The 24,230-nt window shown below is 41.9% G+C and overlaps 1 protein-coding gene across 4 annotated transcripts in view; it reads right to left on the minus strand.

Moving 5' to 3' along the window:
* The window catches only part of CSNK1E (casein kinase 1 epsilon), a 51,134-nt gene that overhangs the window by 8,880 nt on the left and 18,024 nt on the right, over positions 1-24,230 (minus strand). For all 4 annotated transcript variants that reach the window (XR_014175806.1, XR_014175807.1, XM_081958520.1 and 1 more), the window contains exons 3-10: positions 21,918-22,028; positions 21,637-21,785; positions 20,915-21,143; positions 10,288-10,458; positions 8,557-8,705; positions 6,952-7,144; positions 5,151-5,290; positions 390-455 (exon numbers count right to left, since the gene is read on the minus strand). Coding sequence is in view for 2 of the 4 variants with exons in the window: in XM_081958520.1 (XP_081814646.1) it covers positions 423-455; positions 5,151-5,290; positions 6,952-7,144; positions 8,557-8,705; positions 10,288-10,458; positions 20,915-21,143; positions 21,637-21,785; positions 21,918-22,028 (1,175 nt within the window). In the remaining 2 variants the exon portion in view is untranslated. The remainder of the gene's footprint in view (positions 1-389; positions 456-5,150; positions 5,291-6,951; positions 7,145-8,556; positions 8,706-10,287; positions 10,459-20,914; positions 21,144-21,636; positions 21,786-21,917; positions 22,029-24,230) is intronic.

The raw sequence follows: 24,230 nt of genomic DNA on the forward strand, positions 1-24,230 counted from the left end.
TTTGGGCCTTTTAAACATCCTGATTATCCCATTTCCATTTCATTGAGATTTAAGCAGAAAATATGTGGGTTCAGCATGAGCCACCATTCGCTTGATCACATAATAATATGAGCCGTAGTGGCGCACTGGTTAGTGCAGTACTGCAGGCAACTTCCGCTGCCTGCCGGCTGCCTGCAATTTGGCAGATCAAATCTCACCAGGCTCGAGGTTGACTCAGCCTTTCATCCTTCCAAGGAGGGTAAAATGAGGACCCAGATTATTGGGGGCAATAGGCTGACTCTGTAAACCGCTTAGAAAGGGCTGCAAAGCACTCTGAAGCGGTATATAAGTCTAAGTGCTATTGCTATAATGCTGTCATCATAGAACAGGCTGCCAAGGCAGACACTCACCTAAGCAAACACTGGTCTGGTGGAATCCACTCTTCATTTCCCCAGGTGATCAAATGGCACACTGGTCTGCAAATAAATAAAGAACTGAATAGGCTGCAGAAAGAGACCATAGGAAAGGTTGCCCTACTTCAGGTCTTACGGTGTGCCACAATTGTGGGTGTGCGGGCTATCCCGCGCGCACGTGCACCCACACCAATTCAATCCTCCCCGCCCACCTGTGCCCCCCGCGCACGCACACATGACCCCTCCCCAGACTCCGGAGGCTTTCCTGAATCCCAGAGGAGGTGAAAACGGCCTGCTCCGGTCCCCAGAGGACGTCCGGAAGCAGGAAACAGATCATTTCTGATCTGGTTGGCCTGTTGGGCCTGTTTTTTGGCCTCCCCAGCCTCCGGAGGCTTTCCTAAAGCCTGGGGAGGGTGAAAACAGCTTCCTCCGGCCCTCCTGAAGGCAAAAAATCAGCTGGCCGGCGCACGCATGCACACCAGAGCCGATGACTGGCGTGCCAGCAAATACGGCTCTGAGTGCCACCTGTGGCACACGCGCCATAACTTTGCTACCACAGCCCTAGTTCCTTTCTCTCCCTTCTGAAGAGGTGATTCATCACATTCCCTCTCCTAAAATGTATCCCTCTGTCCTCCCCTGAGAAAGATTTTTCATCAATGTATTAAGTGGATAACTTAGGGTGAATGCATTTTTTAATTTTTAAAATGTTCTTCCCAAGGTGACTTAGATATTCTTGAATCTACTGGAAAAGGAATTTTCATACTTAGCAAATCCACAAAAATAGACGATGATGCCAACTCAGATGTTACAAAGGCAGTTGGGACCAGAATTTCTGCCAAGCAATACAGTCATAAAGGGCAACATCATGGGACTGACTGTATGTCAATGAAGATTTCTGTCATTCAGGCAGAGTTGCTTGGAAGCTGAGTCATGGCAACTGGATTTCTTTTCTTGTTGGTTCAAAACATTTCATGGCTTATCCAAATAGCTTCTTCAGCCTGAACAAGTGGGTTAGAAGGATCCCATAAATGTCCTCCAGGGAGGTTTTATTTCTCATCTAACCTGCATAGCTCGTTAGTTGAGTAGGCAGAGAGTTATTGGGATGTAAATGTTTGTTTGTTTGTTTATTGGATTTATATACCATCCTTCTCCCAAAGGACTCAGGACGGCGTACAACATAAAAAAAATCACATATTACAAAAGTTAAAAAGGAAATTAAATAAAGTATCCAAAAACAAACCCAATTAATATTAACAATAAAAATTTAAAAATTAGATTAAAATTAACAATCAAATTAATCATTTATTTTATTCTGTTGAGGCCAGGCTGGCTTGCTGGAAAAGCCAACTTTTTAGGGCATGTCGGAAGGACTGGAGGTCAGGGATTATGCAAAACTCCGGGGCAGTTCATTCCAGAGGGAAGGTGCTCCCTGGGGGTCGCTAGCCGACACTGTCTGGCCGATGGCACCCTTAGGAGGCCAACTCTGTGGGATCGCACTGGACGGTGGCAACTGGCGTACCAGGCGAACCTGGTAAAAGGCCCCCCCTAGTCATGGCCGTAAGATGTTCTTCTAAACTAAGTCGCGTATCCAGGAGGACTCCCAGATTGCGGGCCCTCTCTGAGGGGGCTAAAATCTCTCCCCCTATCATCAAATATGGAACAAGATTCACAAATCGGGATGACGGAAACCACAGCCACTCAGTCTTGGAGGGATTGAGCTAGAGCCTGTTCCTCCCCATCCAGATCCGCACAGCCTCCAGGCATCGGGACATCACGTCAAGGGCATCGTTTGGGTGGTTTGGGGTAGAGATGAAAAGTTGGGTATTATCAGCATATTGATGATAGCGTGCCCCAAATCCACGGATGATCTCGCCCAGCGGTTTCATATATATGTTGAATAGGCGGGGTGAGAGAACAGACCCCTGGGGCACCCCACAAGTGACGTGCCTCGGGGTCGATCCCTGTCCTCCAGTCAACACGAACTGCAACCAATCTGACAAGTAAGAGGAGAACCACTGTAAAACGGTGCCCCCCACTCCCAACCCCCCGAGTCGTCGCAGTAGGATACCATGGTCGATGGTATCGAAAGCTGCCGAGAGGACTAATAGGACCAGGACAGAAGAGCAGCCCCTGTCCCGGGCCCACCAGAGATCATCAACCAACCAACGTGACCAATGCTGTCTCCGTGCTGTACTCGGGCCTGAAACCCGAATGAAACGGATCCTGGTAGGCAGCTTCATTCAGGTTCTGGGGAAGCTGACATGCTACCACACTCTCGACAACCTTCGCTACAAAGCCAAGATTGGAGACTGGACAATAGTTGGCTAAAGAAGCTGGGTCCAGGGAGGGCTTCTTAAGGAGGGCCCTCACCACCGCCTCCTTCAAGGCGGTGGGAAAGAACCCCTCTCTCAATTAAGTGCTGGTAATCTCCTGGAGCCAGCTTCGTGTCACCTCCCGGGAAGCCGAAACTAACCAAGATGGACAAGAGTCCAGCACACAAGTGGCAGCACTCAACCCAGATAGTCTCCACAAGATTCATCCCCATCGACTTACCTGAATCTACCCAGTCAGAGTCCAAGCCTGTCCGGATCTGAGCGATTTTATCCTGCAGATACTGAACAAATTCTTCAGCCCTACCCTGCAAGGGGTTTTTCCCAGTTCCTTGGTTAAGTAAGGAGCGGGTCACCCTAAACAGGGGCGGCTGGGCAGTTATCTGCGGATGCGATAAGAGTAGAAAAATGTTGCCGTTTTGCTGCTTTTATCGCCACTAAGTAGGATTTAATATGAATTCTTATTAGTGTTCAATCAGATTCGGACCGGCTGGTCCTCCAACCACTCTCTAGGTTTCTTTTCCAGCGTTTCATCTCCCAGAGCTCCTCGGTAAACCAGGGAGCCACCCGGGATCGACACCGGATCAGAGGCCGCAAAGGCACAATGCGATCCAAGGCCCCAGTGGCCGCCCTATCCCAGCTTCCACTAGGGCTTCGGTCGAGCTGTGAGCAAGGGATTCAGGAAAAGTCCCAAGCTCCATCAGGAACCTTTCAGGATCCATCAGGCGCCTGGGGCGGAACCATCTAGTCGGTTCCGCCTCCCTGTGGCAAGGGGTAGCAGTATGAAGTCAAGCCTGATAAGGAAATGATCAGACCATGACAAGGGTTGGATAGAAATATCCCCTAAATCTAAATCATTTATCCACTGCTCAGAGACAAAAATCAAGTCGAGCGTGTGTCCCCCGTTATGGGTGGGGTCTTGAATTAACTGAGTTAGGTCCATGGAAGCCATGAACTCCCGAGCTGACTTGGATCTCTCACCAATGGAAGGCAGATTGAAATCCCTCAGGATCATAAGCCTGGGGAAATCAACCGCCAATCCGGCTAATACATCCAGCAGCTCTGGCAGGGCCAATGAAATGTAGCAGGGAGACAGTTACGTAACAAAATGTTCCAACAGCTAAATCATCTACCCTACTAGAGTCATTAAGAGTGGCCTCCCTGATGAACCTGAGAAGTGGCCTCAATCTTCCTAGGGAATGGTGAAAGAGCAGCATAAAGAATGGGGAACAGATTGTGTCTGAGGCCTCCATCTCTACTGAGGGAAGGATTTTCCACTCTAGCACAAATGGACTCCTCTCTCAAACCATCCATCTTCCCTATCCAATATGTGAACATTATTATCCTCCAAAAAGCATCCTTTTTCTTCTAAATGAAGGTGCCCTGCCGATTCAGGTCCTGTAGTGTTGCTTTTCCTGTGCTGGGGGCCACCTTCTTGTGTAAAGGCTGCTTGGTTTTCTCCAATGTAGAGCTCTGAACACTCCTCACCGCGCTGGACTGCTATGCACAACATTACCCTTATATTTTGGTATCCGCTCTTTAGGGTGGACCAGCCTCTCCTAGTGTATTGGTGGGTTTGAAGAATACAGGTATGTGGCATTTTCCAAATATCCGTTTTAGCTTCTCCAATAAGCCAATGGTGTAAGGAATGACCAGATTTTTCTGTTGACTTTGAGTCTCAGCTTTGCCTGCAATTCTTTTGTTGGATCCAAATGCTGATTTAATAAAAGCCCAATTTGGATGCACACCGGCTTTAAGAATTGCCAGGTGCCTATTTTTCTTCTTTTAGGCATCCCTGGTGGTGGGGATGTTTTGTCCTGTGATGTAGTGTCCTGATGACTCCTATTTTAATCCACAGTGTCTGTATGGTCTGTGAAAGCCTGTACTTCCTGGATCTTGATTTCTACTCAGGTGACTGCATTGCTTAGTGACAAAAATCTCTGACGTTCCTATTGAGCAAGCACCTCCTTGCAAGTTCCTGCCAGCTTCCAACAAAGTCAACAGGGAAGCTGGCAGGAAGTTGCAAGTCCCAGGTGACTTGCAAGCTAGGCCAGCATGTAGGTAAATGGTGGCTGCCAGGTGGGAGAGATTGTGTGAGTGATGGGGGAGGGGCAGTGTTAGTGTAGCAGGTCTGCTGTGATGTCCAGAACTTGAAGGAGCCACCGTTAACTACATTGTAAATTCAAATGGTCACTGAGCAAGTAACTGTAAACCAAGGACTACCTGTAGATACTTCTCAGAATCCAAGGAAGCTGAGGTATCATATATCAATAATATTTATCCTCTCTTTGCCTGATTAGATGGACTGTTCAGTGGGCTAGGATGGGATATACTTAAGCTTTTATTGCTGGTCTTATTATGACTTGCTCTGATGATTTTTATCAGAAATATTTTTTTCAGTGAAACAGGATCATCAAAAGAAACTCACCTGTGATGCTGAAATCCGTGACACTTCTTGCCGTCCTGTGAGGTCAGACGAGGAGATGTTGGCGGGGGCTCCTCGGTGTAACCTCATGCTGACCTTGCGTTCCCTGTCTACCCGTGAAATTGCCCTAGGAGATGTGTTTCCTGGCAAGAAGGGAGTAATTATTTATAACATTGATATTTTGCAGTTATATAAAGAGGATGAGAGAAGAAAGAAGAAAAGAAAAAGAAAGAAAAAGTTATAGGATGGGAACAGGGAAGTGTCCATGGCATACTAAGGCTACATCCTATGGGCCCTGGGATGTTACGTTTGTTGGATTTGTACTCTGAAAAGAAAGAGAGCTCCTGCTTCTAATACTGGAAGGGAGATGGACTTGTTCTTCAATAGGTCCCATAGTTGGGATTAATCTATTCCAGTTTTGAAACTGAAATATATTTACTGTATTTTTCGGCGTATAAGACGCACCGGAGTATAAGATGCACCAGGGTTTTGAAGAGGCAATTTTTTTTAAAAAAGTAGATAGGTAGATAGAGGGATAGAGAGGGAGAGAAAGAGAGAGAAATACAGTAGGTAGGTAGGGCAGAGAGAGAGTAGTTAGGTAGATAGGTAGATAAAGGGATAGAGAGAGAAATAGAGATATATAGAGAAATACAGTAGGTAGGTAGGGAGAGAGAGAGTAGTTAGGTAGGTAGGTAAGTAGATAAAGGGAGAGAGAGAGAGAGAGAAATACAGTTGGTAGGTAGGGAAGAGAGAGAGAGTAGTTAGGTAAATAGGTAGATAAAGGGATAGAGAGAGAAATAGAGATATATAGAGAAATACAGTAGGTAGGTAGGGAGAGAGTGTGTGTAGGTAGAGGAAGAAAGAGAGAGAAATAGAAAGATAAAGAGAGAGAAATACAGTAGATAGGTAGGGGGAGAGAGTGAATGAGTAGGTAGGTTGGTAGGTAGAGGGATAGAGAGAGAGAAATAGAGAGATATACAGTAGATAGGGAGAGAGAGAGTAGTTAGGTAGGTAGGTAAGTAGATAAAGAGAGAGAGAGAGAGAGAGAGAGAGAGAGAGAGAAATACAGTTGGTAGGTAGGGAGAGTGTGTGTGTGTGTAGGTAGGTAGGTAGGTAGGTAGGTAGGTAGGTAGGTAGAGGGATAGAGAGAGAGAGAAATACATGAGATAGGTAGGTGTTTCTGCTGGCACAGCACTTGATCAATGTAATTCGCTTCAATCAGTTAAGGAGCTTTCCAAAAGGAAAAAAAAAGTTTTTGCACTCTGCAAACCTCCCAAAAATGGCCCGTTTTTTTTTAAAGGCATGAATAGCCTTGGGGGGACAAAAACCAGTCCATTTTTCATGAAAACGTGCCTGTTTTTTATCAAAAAAAAAATTGCATGCATAGCCTTAGGGAGGCTTATAGAGTGCTGGGGGGCGGGGGGGGGGGGGGGAGAGAAACAGGCCATTTCTGCCCTCTCCAGCCTCCAGTTCTCTGAAAGCCTCCATAAGGCTATACATTGCCATTTTGGTGAAGGGCGCATGGCTTCAGGAGGCAAAAAATACTATATTCGGTGTACAAGACGCACCCAGATTTTCAGCCTCTTTTTTGAGGAAAAAAGGTGCATCTTGTACTCTGAAAAATACGGTACTCTTTATTGCCTCTAATAAAAGATTCCTTTAAAAAAAAAATATATCTTATTTTTGAGGGATAAATTTTCCGAAACAGAAGATAGGGTCGACCAGTCAAGATTTGGGATGAAAAGAAAGTGCTGAAATGCGCAATAGATCAGCATGGCTTGCATGCCATTTTCTGTCCACTCACCAGACTGCTGGATGCGGGAAGTAGGTGTGGAGGCCATGGGTTCAGCGACATTGCGGAGGCGGTTAGCAGTGGCCCCAGCGGGAGGGCCAGGAGGCAGTGCCCGCGTAGCAGAACCCCGGAGCTGCCCCATCCTTTCCTCTCGTTCATGCTCTCGCCTCTCCCGGTCCATATCCTCAGGATTCCGGGCTGCTCCCTGAAATATTTAAATGGCCCACGATGCTTTAATAACCACTGGGAGGTATCAATCGCCTTATGCACAAGCATAAACAACTGCAACAGCAGCTGAGAAAAGCTGAGAAGCAAAACTCCCCGATTTCCCCATCTGAGTCAGAGTCTATTTCGCAAAGCTTTCCCCAAGTTCCTCCACTTCTGAGTGGGACAAGAAGTATGTGTGTGTACGCCTGTAGCCATCAAGCTCTCTGCTTACACATTCAGCTTTTGCTGTACATCAGTATTTCTCCTTTCAGTTCTGCTGTCCTAAGGGAAAAGAAGTCTAGCCAAGCAATATTCCGACTGAAGATTCAGTAAAACATCCGGATCCATTATTGTAGTTGTAAAACATAAAGGCGCTTGGAAAACAGATGCACCTTTGGAAATTAACGTCTTAAAATATAGAAAATTAAACTTGTTTTACTGTAGTAACTACCTACTTAGAAAGAAGTAAAATGTGGCCACTTCTGTCTTGCCACAGGGCTTGTTAGAATGGCTATGTGCCAATGAGAAAATATACAGGACTTGGATCTGCCTTGGGAGTTCCTATGCACTTAGGTCTTGATGCTACTTTTTAGGCAAGCACTATAAAAGCCACTATAACCAGTACACTGAAAAGTTTATTTCACAAGGAAAGCTTCTCAATTTAGAACCCCATAAATACAATACAGGATTTCATCCCATTCCCCCCACCAACTACTAATTGGATATTACAAGAACCAAAGTCCAACAAATTGGAGGGAACCAGGTTGCAAATTCTGGCCAATTTGCACTACAGGGACTCCAAAATGTAATCCAGCATTAAAGAGAGAATGGCTTCCTTAGCCTTCAGCCCCTCCCCAGCCCCCTGATCTGCAAATAATTCTACTATACCAGTGATGGCGAACCTATGGAACCATTTGTCAGGGCACGCGAGGCGCTGCCCTGTCAGCTGGCCAGCGCGCATGCGCGCGCTGGCCAACTGAGTTCACCTTTTTAAAAGCTATTTTTCGCCTTCCCCAGGCTCCAGAGGCTTTATAGGAGCCTGGGGAGGACGAAAAGAGCCTCCCCCGCCTCCCCGGAGGCTTCAGGAACCGCCCGAGGCTTCCCTGAAGCCTTCGGAGTGCTTAAAACCACCCTCCGAGCAAACCGGAAGTGACTTTTCGCCCTCTCCAGGCTCCTATAAAGCCCCTGGAGCCTGGGGAGGGCAAAAAAACATGTAAAAATGGGGGGGGGGGTCGCGCGTTGTGCGTGCATGCGCACTGGGGGGGGTCGCGCGTTGCATTATGGATGCGGCACGCCCGCACACGACCCCCCTGCGCTCCCCCCACTTGTGGCACGCGAGCCAAAAAAGGTTCACCATCACTGTACTATACCAATCACCCCCACCCCCCTTAAAAAATTTGGGTTACTCACAAATTTGAGCATATTCCAGTCAAATACATAGTCATAGGAGAAACCCTGACGGTGGAAGAGATTGCGGAACAGCTGCCTCAGATAAGAGTAATCTGGTTTGTCATCAAACCGCAGTGAACGGCAGAAGTTGAGGTATGTAGAGAACTCAGCTGGGGCAGAAATGAGAGATGGCAACAAGGAATAATTAGCACGAACAATTTTATTCCTCTCTGAGCACTGTTATTCCACCACCCCCACCAGGCCTATATATAGTTTCATGCTATAGATCCCAACGGCATTAGTCCTGTTCAGAGGGCAATGAAAGCCTTCTGTCTGCAATGCACACATTAATCTTAAGAAGTGAAGGGGGTCGTCCTAGTCACCTAGATAAAATAGGAGCCTCCAAACATTTGGAAACAGAGGAAAAATTTGGAATTTTGAAAGCCCACTATAGACACTCCTCAAAATGACGGCCGTGATGGATGTGGCCAGTCACAAAATACCTATTTTTAATAGCGCTTAGCAATAGCACTTAGTCTTACATACCGCTTCATAGTGCTTTTACAGCCCCCTCTAAGCAATTTACAGAGTCAGCCTATTGCCCCCAACAATCTGGGTCCTCATTTTACCGACCTCGGAAGGATGGGAAGCTGAATCAACCTTGAGCCTGGTGAGATTCGAACTGCTGAACTGCTGGCAGTCAGCAATTAGCCTGCAAAACTGCATTCACTGCAAAGCATGGCTCATATTAAACGGCAAACTGGGGAGACCTCCTCTCAATTGTCTTTCTAACCACCTCCAATGTTGCCTTTTTCGTAAACAAGTGAATCTCCAAACTAAGCTACAGATCCCTACAATTTTTTCCTGTTTTGGCATATGCCAGTTTGTATATACCAGGGATTTTAGAAAAACCCCTGGTATATACACAGACTACTGAAATATTATTGGAAATATTTGCAGTTTTCAATTGTGCTAGCTTTGTAGCAAGACATCTTCCCGTTTAACTCTTTTTTAGTTATGAAAATAGAAAAAAAATGTCAGGCAAATATCAAGACAGCTACCTAATGGCACACTGAGGTTTGCAGATACCACCCTAAAGGCCCAAAAGAGGAAAATTAATTTTGTCTTTTGATTCTTTTAAAATTAAAATTAAGCTGGATGTATTGGAGAGAGGATTAATCTATTCCAGCTATTAAAATCCTCCCTGGAGTTCCCCTTTGGCTCCTTGTCACTAAAAGAGGATCTAACTATTTTGGCCATGGCTCTCTGGATCTTTTCCAAAGCTGAACCTAATTCTGCACTCCGCACCCAACCCCCGCTGAAGTAAACATATTATTTATTCACGCTAATCCTTGGTCCTATTTTCATCTTTTTACTCCAATCCACTTATGGAGCCATCTAAACATGCAACTTTCCCTTCTAAATTCATACAAGCTAATCTGCATACCATCTTTCTAACAGCTATTATCCACTATGGTTTTTACTCCTAAAATATGAGACTCAAGGCAGCCTTTCTTCACTCAGGGGCAGCTCCCTAACCACTTCTGAATTACAGTTGCTATTAAATGGCTAATAAAGGTAAGATTCACAGGAAAACTTGTAGTGCTGTCCAGAATAAAAAACTTCCACCTAAATTGATAAGATAGGCTACCAAAAAACTAGACTAGGAGTGTTAAATTGGGCGTGCTTATTACACCCACAGCACTAAAAAAAGAAACCTAGAACTTGAAAATAAGTACAGGGAAATCTTACAAGGGTAGCCTTTGCACAGCACTTCGATGGGTGTCGACATCTTCTTTTCACTGATGCGCTCGTATTTCTGTCGCTTTGTGGCAGCTTTTAGGCCTTGCCAAGGCAATGAGCCAAGATTGAAGTACATCAGTACGTAGCCCAAGCTCTCCAAATCATCACGGCGACTTTGTTCTGGAAAAAGACAGATGCAAATGCAGGCATTGCTAGAGATGTTCCAGCAACAACTCAAAACAAAGGAAAATTATTGTCATCTTGCAACAGCTCAAAACAACACCAGGGAAAGGGAAAAAGACAAACTGAAAGCTACATAATCTGCTATTTGGTCGAATCTGCCAGAAATCCAGGCATTCATGCTTATATTTAAAATGCATGTTAAGTGTTTCATTGCTTCTTATGAAGTCCCGAAAAACTATGTAGGAAGTTATAGGGAAGGCTCTGAAGCTGTACCACTTCATACAAGAAATATAGCAGATGCAGAAATCATCCCTTCCCAGCCCAATCAAATCCTTATAATTAGATATCAAAAAATATATGTGTAACATCTAGCAAAGCTGCTACAGTTTTGTAATATCAATGTTTGCTTCCTCACAATCGAAGATGAATTAATGATACAAACAAATGTTAAAAATCCAGAATTTTCTAACATTAAAAAAATAGTTTTGTACATAATTTCAGAGTATAAATTCTTTTGATTTCTTATTATACACTCCATTGTTATACCCTACTGATTTCAGAGCCAGATTGCACAATAAAAATATTTAGAGTTAGTCCTGTAATTTTATTTTCCACTTTAAATTCAGATTCTCTTCAACATCCAGGGAATGTCTTTAATACATGTTATTTCGCTCTCATAAATTTTGAACTTCTAACCTTTTTCATATAATATAGTACACCTTTTTTCCAGTATGTCTTCTAAAACTCAGAAAAGGAGCCCTAATTTAAAAGAAAATGATTATTTTAGATTTAAATTGTGGGATGTAAGATGGGGAGGTTAGAAGTAGAAATGGGGGAAAATTGTAGTATATCCAATTCAATGAACTCTTGGTCAGCTACAATGGATTTTGACGAAACTTTAGCCCCATGCCATTGGCAAAATAAGTCTATTTTGTCAAAAAAGAAAAAAAATCTATTTTATAATTTTGGTTTCTTTGTATATTATGCCATTTTCTTATTGGGATTACATCCAGAATACTGGAAGAAATATTCTTTAAATATATAAGATTGCTTAATTAATGATCACATTCTCAACAATTTGAAAAAAAGGGAGATTTGTACAAATGTGGTTTTTTTTTTTATCCTGTCTACTTTAAAAAATCTACTTAATGAGACTTCAATATATTTTATAACTGGATATATTTTATCCAGTTTTATTCCTATTGTATGTTTTTGAAAGTCCACAACCCAAGTGAGCTTTTAAATTAGCCAGTCGAGGATACTGTAATAGTATCTTTGCATCAGTGTTGAATGAGGTACTAGGATATTCTAGTTCAGGATACACCCTCTGGGTAATGTTGGGTCAGTCATTCTCAGGCTGGCTTACCTTTTAAGAGTTGTTGCAAGAACAAATTGGAATAGGGAGAAATAACCCCAGAAATAATCCCAGAAACTCCCCAGAAGTAGTTCCCCATAGAAATGCTAGTCCTCAACTTATTACCACAATTAAGCCCAACATGTCCATTGCTAAGCAAGGCAGTTGTTAAGTGTCTTTTGTCCCATTTCACAACCTTTTTTTGCCAGTTGTGAAGTGAATCACTGCAGTGGTTTAGTGAATCCAGCTTTCCCAGTTGACTTTGCTTGTCGGAAAGATTACAAATGGCAATCGCATAACCCAGGACAGTGCTTCTGTCATAAATGCATGCCAGCTGCCTAGTGCCCAAGATCCAATGTGATCAGAAGATCATATGATTATGGGTATGCTGCAATGGTTTTTAAGTCTGAAAAACAGTCATGTCACTTTTTTCAATGCAGTTGTAACTTTGAACGGCCACTAAATGAGTGGTTCTAAGTTAAGGACTACCTGCACATGTATTATTCAAGGCAACTATCTAAGTGACTGTACCACAACACAAGATGATACAAGGCAATGCCACAGGCTTTCAAAAGGGCTATGTATTGCTTAAAAATGCTCCTAAGAGCAAGGAGGGGCACACGCAAGGCCCGCTTTGTAATTCCGGAAAGTAAACATGCTTTTTCCTGACACTATGCTGCAATCCCAAGAAAAGACACAGCTGCATCAAAGGAGCTTCAGACAGGTGGGATGTCAGCATCTTTCTGTGTTTTAACTTTGAGCTCCTGTTTTGCCTTAATAGGGATGCAGTGGCTCAGTGGCTAAGACGCTGAGCTTGTCGATCAGAAAGTCAGCAGTTCAGTGGTTCAAATCCCTAGCACTGCGTAATGGATTGAGTTCCCATTACTTGTCCCAGCTTCTGCCAACCTAGCAGTTTGAAAACATGTAAAAATGCAAGTAGAAAAATAGGAACCACTTTGGTGGGAAGGTAACAGCGCTCCGTGAACCTTTGGTGTTTAGTCATGCCGGCCACATGACCACAGAGACGTCTTCAGACAGTGCTGACTCTTCGGCTTTGAAACGGAGATGAGCACCGCCCCCTAGAGCTGGAAACGACTAACACCCATGTGCAGGGGTACCTTTACCTTGGCCTTAATATTAAACAGAGCTGATATTGAACCACTGAACTGCTGATCAAACTATCTTTTTAAAGACAGAAACGAGGGCCCAGACATTGCCTCAGAGGCAGAGCCATGTTTTATATTTTATTTCACTTTAACTGAATATCTTCCTGAACCCTATTTAACAAACAGAATAAAAAGGTGACATCTATCAGAATGAGGTGTGCTGGGGCAAACACAATTTTTTAAAAAGCAACTCTTGTCAACCTCTATATAAAGGTATGATACTGGCAATCCATTTTAAGAGAAGGGACACATCTGTGTGTTTTTCCACCCACCTTTGCATGCTAATAATATACATTTCTGAATGCATTTTATTTATTTGTTCGTTCGTTCACTCAATTTCTATGGTCGCCCACCTCAGTCAATGACTCTGGGCGGCTTACAATTCAGAAAATATATTACGCTTAAACATCGAAAAGCATTTTAAAACAATAAAAACTGCAAAACCAGTAACATTCAAAACATTCCATTCAGCACCAGAAGAGCAGGATATTGGATCAGGAAATACAGACGCAATAAGGCCAGGAAACGGGGTTATTGGCACATTCAGTGCCCCAGGCTCAGAAACAGAGTTAGGTTTTTAGGGACTTACAAAGGCTACAGAGTTCATGCCATTCTGATCTCTGAATGGAGGATGTTCCATAGAGATGGAACCACTACAGAAAAAGCTTGCCCTTTTCCCCAAAGATTAAGTAGATTCGTTTAAAATGTTCCATGTGTAGGCATTTTAATGTACATTTTTCTTTTAACGTACACATCTTTGTACAAACCAACATTCAGGAGACACAAAGGGTTAACGCATCACAGTTTTCACATCCATATGAAAATTCAAATTAGTTAAGCTCACACTAGTGGGGCAAAAGATTAACCTTTTTTTTTTTTCACTTGCCTGTCGCTTTGGACTTTGAAGTCTCTCCCGACCTCTAACGTATATATACTTCAGGCAGATCTGCATTTTAAATTCTCTGCCATTATCTATTTGGCACTGTACTGTTACAAATAGCAAGGCCCCTGCGGTACATTAAAAGAAACTAATGCATTAATTGCAGCACAATTCAGTCACAAGGTTACTTCAGTTTAATCAATGTGTTTAACAATCTGTTGATTCTGCTCTGTGAAAACAATTTCATAGAGCGCAGAGCAAAATTGCAGACTCCTGGTTTAAAAGGCAAAGGACAAAAATAAAAACAGCTAGATTTCCTGAAAGATTTATGAGTATTCACACGGCTTCTGTCACTGACTTTGCCACAGCTTCATAAGGAAGCGGATACAAAGCCAACCAAGAACCCATTTTTCACTGCTTCCCTCAATGCTGGAAGCCATTTTGCATCATTAATAGGAACAAAACACAGGACTGCCATCCTTATCCTTCTAGTGTTCTCCCTCATACCTGCCATCTTCTTATGCTATGAAGGCGCCCGGCTCTGATATATTTTTTCTTGCCTTAGTCTGGATGAAAGAGACAATGAAATCTGACACAAGCAGATAGCTGTCTCCCAACGTAAGTTGCCATCAAAAGGTTGGAGGATGATTTATTGCCAAGGAACAGCAGTGAGCAAAGTCTCTTATCCACAGCTTTGACGCCCATCTTTTGCCTCTGTTTTCCCTAGCTTAAATCAGCTACAAGCAAAGTGATTTGCATTGGAAGATATGAATCTGCTGTGACACTTTAGTTTTAATTCCCTGGCTATCATGCCCACTTTTTACTAATTCAGGGAAATAAGCCACATATTGAGCTTCCTAAAAGCTCAAGATTTTCCCGCCATCAAATGGATTCTGATCCGCGTCTCTTGTTCTGACCGTTCCCCTGGACATCTGTGTATTGACCAGAGTGGCTCTTGCACAAAGCTACTATGTGGGCAGGTCATCAACATTGCTGGATTTTTTTTTCCCACTGCAGAATGGCAGGAGGAATAGCTCAGCTCTTGTCACTGTGAGCCTCTTCGTCATGGATGTAAGCTATTATTAACAACAACATACAAACATAAAGGGGACTATGCAAACATTTGCATGGCTACAACGGAGGGACTGAATCCACAGCCGCTAAAACTGAGCCTTTAACTGCATCTTATGTTTCTCTCCCCAACTCCCACATTCAATTACTTCTATGAAATCTGCATGAAAAGTTCACATGGATAGTGATTTATTTTAGCATGGAGTCCCTTATGGGTCCTGGGAAAAAAATGATCAGCAGGACTAGAAAGATCTAGTCCTCTACTGAACAATCCAACACTGGGGGAAGTGAACAAATGTACTGAAAAGCAAGAAAGGAGAAGTCACTAGCGTATTTTTATCCTCTTCCAGCTATTTAGACAGGCCTGTTATAGGCCCTTCTTCTGGGCACCTTGGAGTGTGCATTTCAGATATCTTGAGCTCTGAAAGGGGCAGGATACGCAGGAAGTCATCTTCTGAGCATGTGAAAATTGACTGGAATGTATGATTCAAGAGATGCCTTTTCATTTTGCTCCTCCCAATTCTAAAGTCTCCGGCTAAAATTCCCCTCCCAACTTTGTGCTCTAATCTTCTATCCCAGCAGATTTGATTATCCTCACTCCCCAACTCTTCTTTTCCAGACCTTAAACTTGTTCTTGGAATTCATATAAAGTGGTGGGGTTTGCTGCACAATTCAGAAAAGCAGAGACTAATAATACATAAAACTCAAGTCCATCCTTCTCCTCTCCCTAAATCTTATTTTAAAACAACAGAATAAAAGCAAAAGGAAATCCAAAAGGAGTGGAAAAAACCAAGCACAAGTTTATCTACATTTAAGAAGAGTAGAATGTAGCATTTTAGAAGTTTAGAATTTCAGTCTTCAAACATTTTTTCCCCATTTTTATCAGTGGTCTGAATAACAATATATTTCAACCAGAAATATTGTAACCCTAAAATTGAAATAAAGGCTTGAATTTAACTGTTTCAAGTTTGAGACATTTTGCACACTTACTGGTAGCCACCTTTGCCAAAAATTAGGAGCAGACCCACAAATCATACTAAGTCACAGTTCGTTATAACTATGGTACGAACAAACCACAGTGGCTAGGTTTAAAGGTAAAGGTTCCCCTTGCACTTATGTGCTAGTCGATTCCAACTCCAGGGGGCGGTGCTCATCTCTGCTTCAAAACCGAAGAGTCAGTGCTGTCCGAAGATGTCTTCGTGGTCATGTGGCCGGCATGACTAAACGCCGAAGGTGCACGGAACGCTCTTACCTTTCCATCAAAGATGGTTCTTATTTCTTCTACTTGGATTTTTACATGCTTTCGAACTGCTAGGTTGGCAGTAGCTGGGACAAGTAATGGGAGCTCACTCCATTATGCGGTGCTAGGGATTCGAACTGCCGACCTTTCTGATCGACAAGCTCAGCGTCTTAGCCACTACATCCCTTTGACTAGGTTTACAAAAATGCTAATCCAAAACCAAATAAACCAAATATGACTTAGCACACAATGTCATCTTAATCACAGAGAAAAGAACCACAGCTTAATTATGATATTTCTCATGTTCATTTTTCTAGGCTAACATTTTCCATCAAGACCCAAGGCTGGTGTTTCCTGAAGGATCCAGAAAGAAGGATGACAACTTTAATTTCAACTTTTACAATTGAAACCCCCAATATGTGCCAAAAGCACTTTTTATCTTTCTAGGACCAAATGTCCCTAACCTCGGGCTCTTTAAATGCAAATATATGTTTCTGCCAAGTACGGTCGTTGAAATCAGTTTTAAGTGTTATACTTTTTAAAACACTTCTTAGCCACCCGGAGCTGTGGATAAGTAAATAGCTGTAAAAGTTGACATTATAAATTTCTTAATGTGCTATTAATGTGCTATATCTATCACTTGAAACCTGCACAGTTCTATAGATGGCCTACAGTTTACAATTTAAAATGCAAAATCAGTATCAAAATGAATTGATAAAACCAATAACCTAATTTACAGATCTAATACTGAGAATATTAACTAAAATTTGACATTATATAGGGGCTTTTAATTGCAACTCATCTCTAAAAATCCCCTGAAAGAGATACCTTTTCACCAGCTTCTGGAAGGTCATAAGAATGGGTGCCCTTGGCAGACATTCCCAGTTGTTCCAGTTGTGTAGTCAGAAACTACTGGGAAAGGCTGTCTAATGGATAACCAGGCCCTGCACCGTGGATTATAAGTAAATTTAATTCTCATGTGGAATGATCTAGCTAGGATTGCTGAATTTAAGACATCCCAAACCAAGGGTCTCCAACCTTGGCAACTTTAAGCCTAGCAGACTTCAACTGGCTGGGGAATTCTGGGAGTTGAAGCCCTCTAGGTTTGAATTTGCCAAGGTTGGAGACCCCTCTCCCAAGCCATCTCCAAGCTAGGGAAACAGGGCATAAGGAAGATTTTAAAATCTGTCAATCTAACTACATTCTTAGGAACCAAGGGCTCCCTGGAAAATATTTATGAGAACCAAATTGAAACGCAGTTTAATTTGGGTTTAATATAATATGTGAATCCATTCATTATGTTTCATCAACCACATTTTCTTTTGGGGATATGGATTTATGTCATCCCCATAACAGATACCCAACATTATGGTGTAGCACTGGGAACCAAGCCAGCAGTTCCTTTTAGCAAAGGGTGGATTGCCCCTCTTACTAATCATCCTCCCACTGCATGCTGCCTAAGGGGGAGAACAGTGAACACACTTGAAGATTATATAGCTTGGGTTGCATGGAGAAACAGCTAAATCAAGGAGGCCAGTTGAAATTCTGAGCAAATCACTTGCATTCAAATAACACATACTTTTTTTTGTCTAATATTTTTTTGGGGGGAAGCAGATCCTTGGGAAAGGATTTTTTTGAAGTTGGAACATCCCAGTCAAGCCCAACAATGAGCACTGCAAATCTCAATCAACCCAACCCACCCCAATTCTAATCTCTCCCTCCCTCCCTCTTTTTATTATGCTATCATATTTATTTATTTATATCCCATCTTTATTATTTTTATAAATAACTTAAGAGTAGCATACAAATCCAATACTTCCTCCTATTTTTCCCACAACCACCACCCTATGAACTGGTCTAAGAGTGACTTGTCCAAAGTCACCCAGCTGGCTTTCACGCTTAAGAGGGCTCTAGAACTCACAGTCTCCTGGTTTCTAGCCTGGTGCCTTAACTACTAGATCAAACTGGCTTTTATTTGTGAAATCAGGCAATAAGAAAAATCAGGCAATAAGAAAAATCAACCAAATGTTATCACAAATGTTGGAGTGAGATGAATATTGCATACAATTCAGTTAGATAAATTACAAATGCAGAGAAAAATCTAACATCTAATCATTCCTGCTGCTCAGAACTTTCCAGGCAAATGAAAGTGTATCCTGGATTAAATCAATTATTAAAAATATAATTATTTGAGATAGATAGATGATAGATAGATAGATAGATAGATAGATAGATAGATAGATAGATAGATAGATAGAGTAAAGCCCATCTCTCACACTTCTAGCCAGCTAAAAACAGAAACTTGTGAGGGAAGTGCATCCCAATCTTTCTGGGCAATGTTCAAAATGCAGAGCGTGTGGAACACTCGTGGTCTCTCTACCCCGTCATCTATGTGTGACGTAGATGATGTTTACAACACCCCCACCTCCCAATTCTCCCAAGTAGCAACATTTATTTTATCAGTTTCAAGACAGTCAAGTAGAGACGTTCTATCAACTATAAGTTTTTCTGCAGCTGCAAAAACTATTTCCGTATCCAAACTCCCCAAAAGCAACACCACATCAGGTCTGTTTGTGGAATGTGGGATCAGTTTTGCATGCTTTTGAAGCCATAATGGCTCCTTCTTTGATCATGCCAGTGGCCAATGCAAGCAACAATTTTATTTATTTTTATCCCATGTTTATTATTTTTAGAAAGAACTTAAAGCGGTAAACATACCTAATGCTCCTTCCCTCTTATTTTTAGTTATGTAGTTATTATTTGTTTTTTTCCACGTTTCTGAAACACCCATTCCCCCCAACAAAAACCCTCTGAGGTACGTTGGGCTGAGAGAGAGAGTGACTGGCCCAAAGTCATCCAACTGGCTTTCATGCCTCAGGAGGGGCTAGAAGTCACAGCCTCCCAGTTTCAAGCCTGGTGCCTTAACCACTAGACCAAACAGACTCGCAATCGACAGTCCAATATTACACAGCACACAAGGTTGGTTAAAATTTGACGTCTAAACATTCACCAGTCAGGACAGGAACTCTAATAACATACTGTATCACTGCTTCATATTCTGCAGTGATGTGATGTGGCAGAGAAAGGTGATTTGGAAACTGCCTACAATTTTTACTAGATCCAGAAGCTGGCTGCCTTGCTGCATCATAGAATAAATCAATTCAGTCCCCTTCATCTCCTAGTGGACAGCTAAGTTTCATGGTAAGCTAGCAAGCAAAGAAAATATATTTAGTTGTTATAGGCATATTGTATCTGAACCTAGACGTTTTCAATTGCCATTAAAACATCCACACATTTGTTCAATGCTTTAAAAATATCCATTCAAGCAATGAATCCTAAAATATCTAAATACACATTCATGTGTTTGAATAATATATGATTATTGGTGTTGGGTTCATTGTTTAGATCTCTTTTTACAAACCAGATCACAAAGGGACCTGAACTTCAGAAGTCTGGAACAGAATCAAATAACCTAAATAATCAATTATTCTGTAAGTCTCTCTTCTCTCCTAAAATTAAAGAGCCCAAACACCTGATCTTTACCTTGTAAAAGCATTGTTGCACTTTATACTCTTCTCTACATTCTTTAGCTTTTTAACCTTCATTAGGAGCAGTCAGTAAGAGAACAGACTATGCTGGCTGGTTTTTGAATATTAAGACTACACTGGTAGGATGGGAGTGCAAAAATCCCTTTGATTAATTGAACATGCTGGCATGTTCAATTAAAATTTTAACTAGAAATTGTAATGCGTCACTGAATAGCTGGTGTTGGTGAAAATGCTTTTATGACAAAGGACAAGCCAAAGAATAACTTGCACACTCAAATTTAATTCGAGGGACATAATCCCAAATAGCAGCCAATTCAATATAGTTATGACTAAATAAATGGTTGCCTTCTTTAAAATGCATTAAAAAAGCACTTCTGAAATGCTTCAAATAGAAAATTTGTATTTGTATTACTTTATACATGGTGGCTGGGTTCATATACATGTAGTCCTCAACTTACAACCACTGAAAAAAGGGACTGCCAGAGACTGTGAGTTCATGTCCTACATTAGTCATGGAATCCAGCTGGATGATTTTGGACCAGTCATATTCTCTGAGCCCAACCCCCCTCACAGAGATGATGTGGGGGGGGAGGAAGAGGAGGAGGAAGGTATGTTAGATAAATTAGCTACCTCATTTGCAAAAATAATAAAGGCAGGAAATATAACATTCAATGGAGAAGCCAGATTCACTTAACAATTGTGTTACTAACTTAACAACTGCAGAGATTCACTTAATAATTGCAGCAGGAAAGGTCATAAAATGGGGCAAAATTTACTATCTTGCTTAGCAACAGAAATTTTGGGCTGAATTGTGGTCATACGTTTAGGACTACCTGTAATGTATTACAAACCAGCAAGATGAATTTTGGCTTAACTTGCTATATAAATTCTGTCTTAAGAGATTCAACCTGAAGAAAACCTAAGACTTTATCATTTCTACAGAATATTTAATCAATTTCTACATGCACACCTAATCTGAAAGGTAATGCAATCATTTTGCCCTGTCACAGGGCAAAATAACATGCAGTAAGAACAAAATACCTCAAGATTAAAGGAACAATACTTCCATTAAATTGGTAATTAGTATATCCCACTCCATCAACATTATAACCAATATAATGATACAGATTTAGATTTAATTGCTCTCCCACCATGTGTCGGATTTTCAACAATGTGGGAACATAAAATACTTACCAATCCCAAGGTGAGTGTTGATAGAGGCATAACGGGCTGTGCCGGTTAGGTTTTTGTTTTCCCGATAGGGAATGTGCTGGTGGGTACGGGCGTCTCGGTACTTCTTGGCCAGACCAAAATCAATGATGTACACTAGGTTGCCTTTTTTGCCAAGTCCCATAAGGAAATTGTCCGGTTTCACATCTCGGTGGATAAAATTCTTGGAATGAATGTACTCAATACGGCTGATCTAGAAATAAGATTGGGACAAATGGAGGAAAGGTGAGAGGAAGAGAGTGCCAATAATTTTATAGCAAGGTATACATTGTGATCTCATGAACTGGAAGATCCACTGTCACCTCAAACAAGAAATATGGGGATCTCAGTACTTCCCACAGTTCAACGCAAAAGTGAAGCCCTACCTATCCACAGCAGATGAAAGTGGAACACATGTCAACAGTCTTAAGCTGGGAGCCAAAAGACAGAATTTTTCAAAGGAATAGGGAAAAGAGCACGGAGATTTCTTTAAAGTTAACACAAGTCTTCAACTTTGGCAAGATGTCCCAGCTGCTAGTCTACAGCACAGCACTGCTCCTTTTACAACAGCTAGAGAGATAATAGGGACTTGCCTATGTTTTTCAGCTTTATCTGAGTGCCCCAGGTTTGGCTATTAAAGGACAAGCAACTGCTGTGAAAGGGAATCAGGAAGAACACAAGGAACAGACAATCAAATAAGAACTTACCATTTGATCTGCCAGAAGCAGAACAGTCTTGAGACTGAACTTGCGGGAGCAGAAGTTAAAAAGGTCTTCTAGGCTGGGCCCCAGAAGTTCCATCACCATCACATTATAGTCACCCTCTGCCCCGCACCACTTAATGGAAGGAATGCCCACTGAAAAGAGATGAGAAGAGGACGTTGGTGTGCGCACACACTATTCATTCATTCACAAATGTCTTTAGGCCTTTCCAAGCCTTTATGAACCACTGAAACATAAGCATCAGGCTTTGAAGCCTACAAACTTACCTCCACCTTGCATCATCTTGTAAAATTTGCTTTCAATGTGGAGCTGTGGGTGCTTGGTTTTCACACATTCCAATTTAATGGCTACTTCTTCTCCTGTGGCAATATTGGCACCTGCATATGAAGCAACAGCAAAAATAAAAAAATCAAGCCCTTGGTATGTTTGCCATTTTATCTTTCCCTCAAGGAGCTTTGGGGGAATCTTTTCCCCTATTTTACCATTCTACCAGCTCTGTAAAGTAGATTGAGTAGATGGTGCATAATGAGGCTCATAAATAAACATAACCTACATTCATGACTAGGGATTTGACCTTATTAGCTCTACCCCAACAGTACTCAATCCTAAGAGAGTTTGGAATGAAACGTATTAAAAAAAAAACCCAATTGCACTATTCCTGCAAACATTTGATTATCACTATCTGTATCTGTCGCCTGATGTGAATATATAGTCCTGTAATGTTACAGATAAAGCTGTAAGCATGTTTTTAAGAAATGGCACATTTTTTTTCAACTGAAGTACATGCCACCACAGCAAAACCATGTCAACTTTGCAAAGGTTATGTATAAGAATGTTGTAAGGGAGGGTGGGGAGGGATGCTTTTATTTGGTTCACTTCACATACTCAGACGACTGCTAATTCCACTTCCAACACAACACAGTAGATGCAGTGAACAAGACAACAACCAGCTAGCTTTTATTTCTGAAAACTACACAATCCCGTGTGAGCTACTTCACTTGCCCCTTTTGGGTATCACGGTCTTCAGCTTTAGGTAATTACATTTGACAATATCAAAATCTTTACAGATCAATCCTTTCAGAAATAAACACTGGGGGCAAAATTAAACCACACAGAGATTACTATACAAAAGCTGCTATTGTATTTCTGTTTCAATGAAGGGTTGACAGGGAGCCAAATTTAGCTGCGACCAAATCCAGAAACTGTTTTAACGTAGTATGTAACCCTATTTTTATAAATAAAATGGTTTTTCTCCCCAAAGGTAGGGGAGGGGGCGTTGTGTTTGTGACCTCTTTTTCCTTGTGCAAGTGATGTAGCTTATGTGTATGTGTATATAAAAAATGAAAACAGGAAGCAGGGCGCATAAGCTGCAAGCAATTACACCACAATCTCTTTCATAATATCAGCATTGTGCAACGTGTCTCGGTGGCAACCTTTTTTCCTCCCCAGACACTATAGCTCTACAGCAGTGATAGTTGTAGCCCAAAGTAAAGATTTCCATTTTTGGAATACATTCTGAAAGAACAAATGCAACACAAAAGACTGCACACAAATAGCGGGATGAAGAGGAAGGCTTATAAATTTTCATATTCTTTGAAATGCTGAGCTTTTGACATGACGCTCCAACTGAAGCATATTTATGTCTATCTGGCCAGGTTAAAATATACACTATATTGCCAAAAGTATTCGCTCACCTGCCTCTACTCGCATACGAACGTACTGTAAGTGACATCCCATTCCTAATCCATAGGGTTCAATATGACGTCGGTCCACCCTTTGCAGCTATAACAGCTTCAACTCTTCTGGAAAGGGTGTCCGCAAGGTTTAGGAGTGTGTTTATGTGAATTTTTGACCATTCTTCCAGAAGCGAATTTTGAGGTCACACCCTGATGTTGGACGAGTTTACGTGGCCTACCACTTCGTGGCTGAGTTGCTGTCATACCCAAACACTTCCACGTTCTTATAATACAGCTGACAGTTGACTGTGGAATATTTAGGAGCGAGGGAATTTCACGACTGGATTTGTTGCACAGGTGGCATCCTATCACAGTTCCACGCTGGAATTCACTGAGCTCCCGAGAGCGACCCATTCTTTCACAAATGTTTGTAAAAACAGTCTGCATGCCTAGGTACTTGATTTTATACACCTGTGGCCATGGAAATGATTGGAACACCTGATTCTGAATATTTGGATGGGTGAGCGAATATTTTTGGCAATACAGTGTACATATTTACCATGATTAACGTGACTTAAATAAAATATATCCTCATAAAGCAAAAACAGAAGTAAACTAGCAGCAGTTATCAAAAATATTTGTATTTTTCTTCAGCTTTCCAAAGATTTTTCGCACCTGTGCTAGGACATGAGACCACATTCTCCTTGTTTTTCCCACACTATTATATGTATTTTTGTTAAGAGTAACTCCATCATAACCCTATCCAAGCAGCTTCTTCAGCATGGAAATGCAGAACGAAAAGGCTGTGGGAAAGGAACTTACTCTGTATACAGCTTCAATCAAAATGAGGAACATTTTTTTTCACTTTAATCAAGATCTTATTTTTTCATATAGCAGCCTTTA

The sequence above is a fragment of the Natrix helvetica genome (assembly GCF_964273705.1).
Source record: "Natrix helvetica genome assembly, chromosome: 6".
NCBI lineage: Eukaryota > Metazoa > Chordata > Lepidosauria > Squamata > Natricidae > Natrix > Natrix helvetica.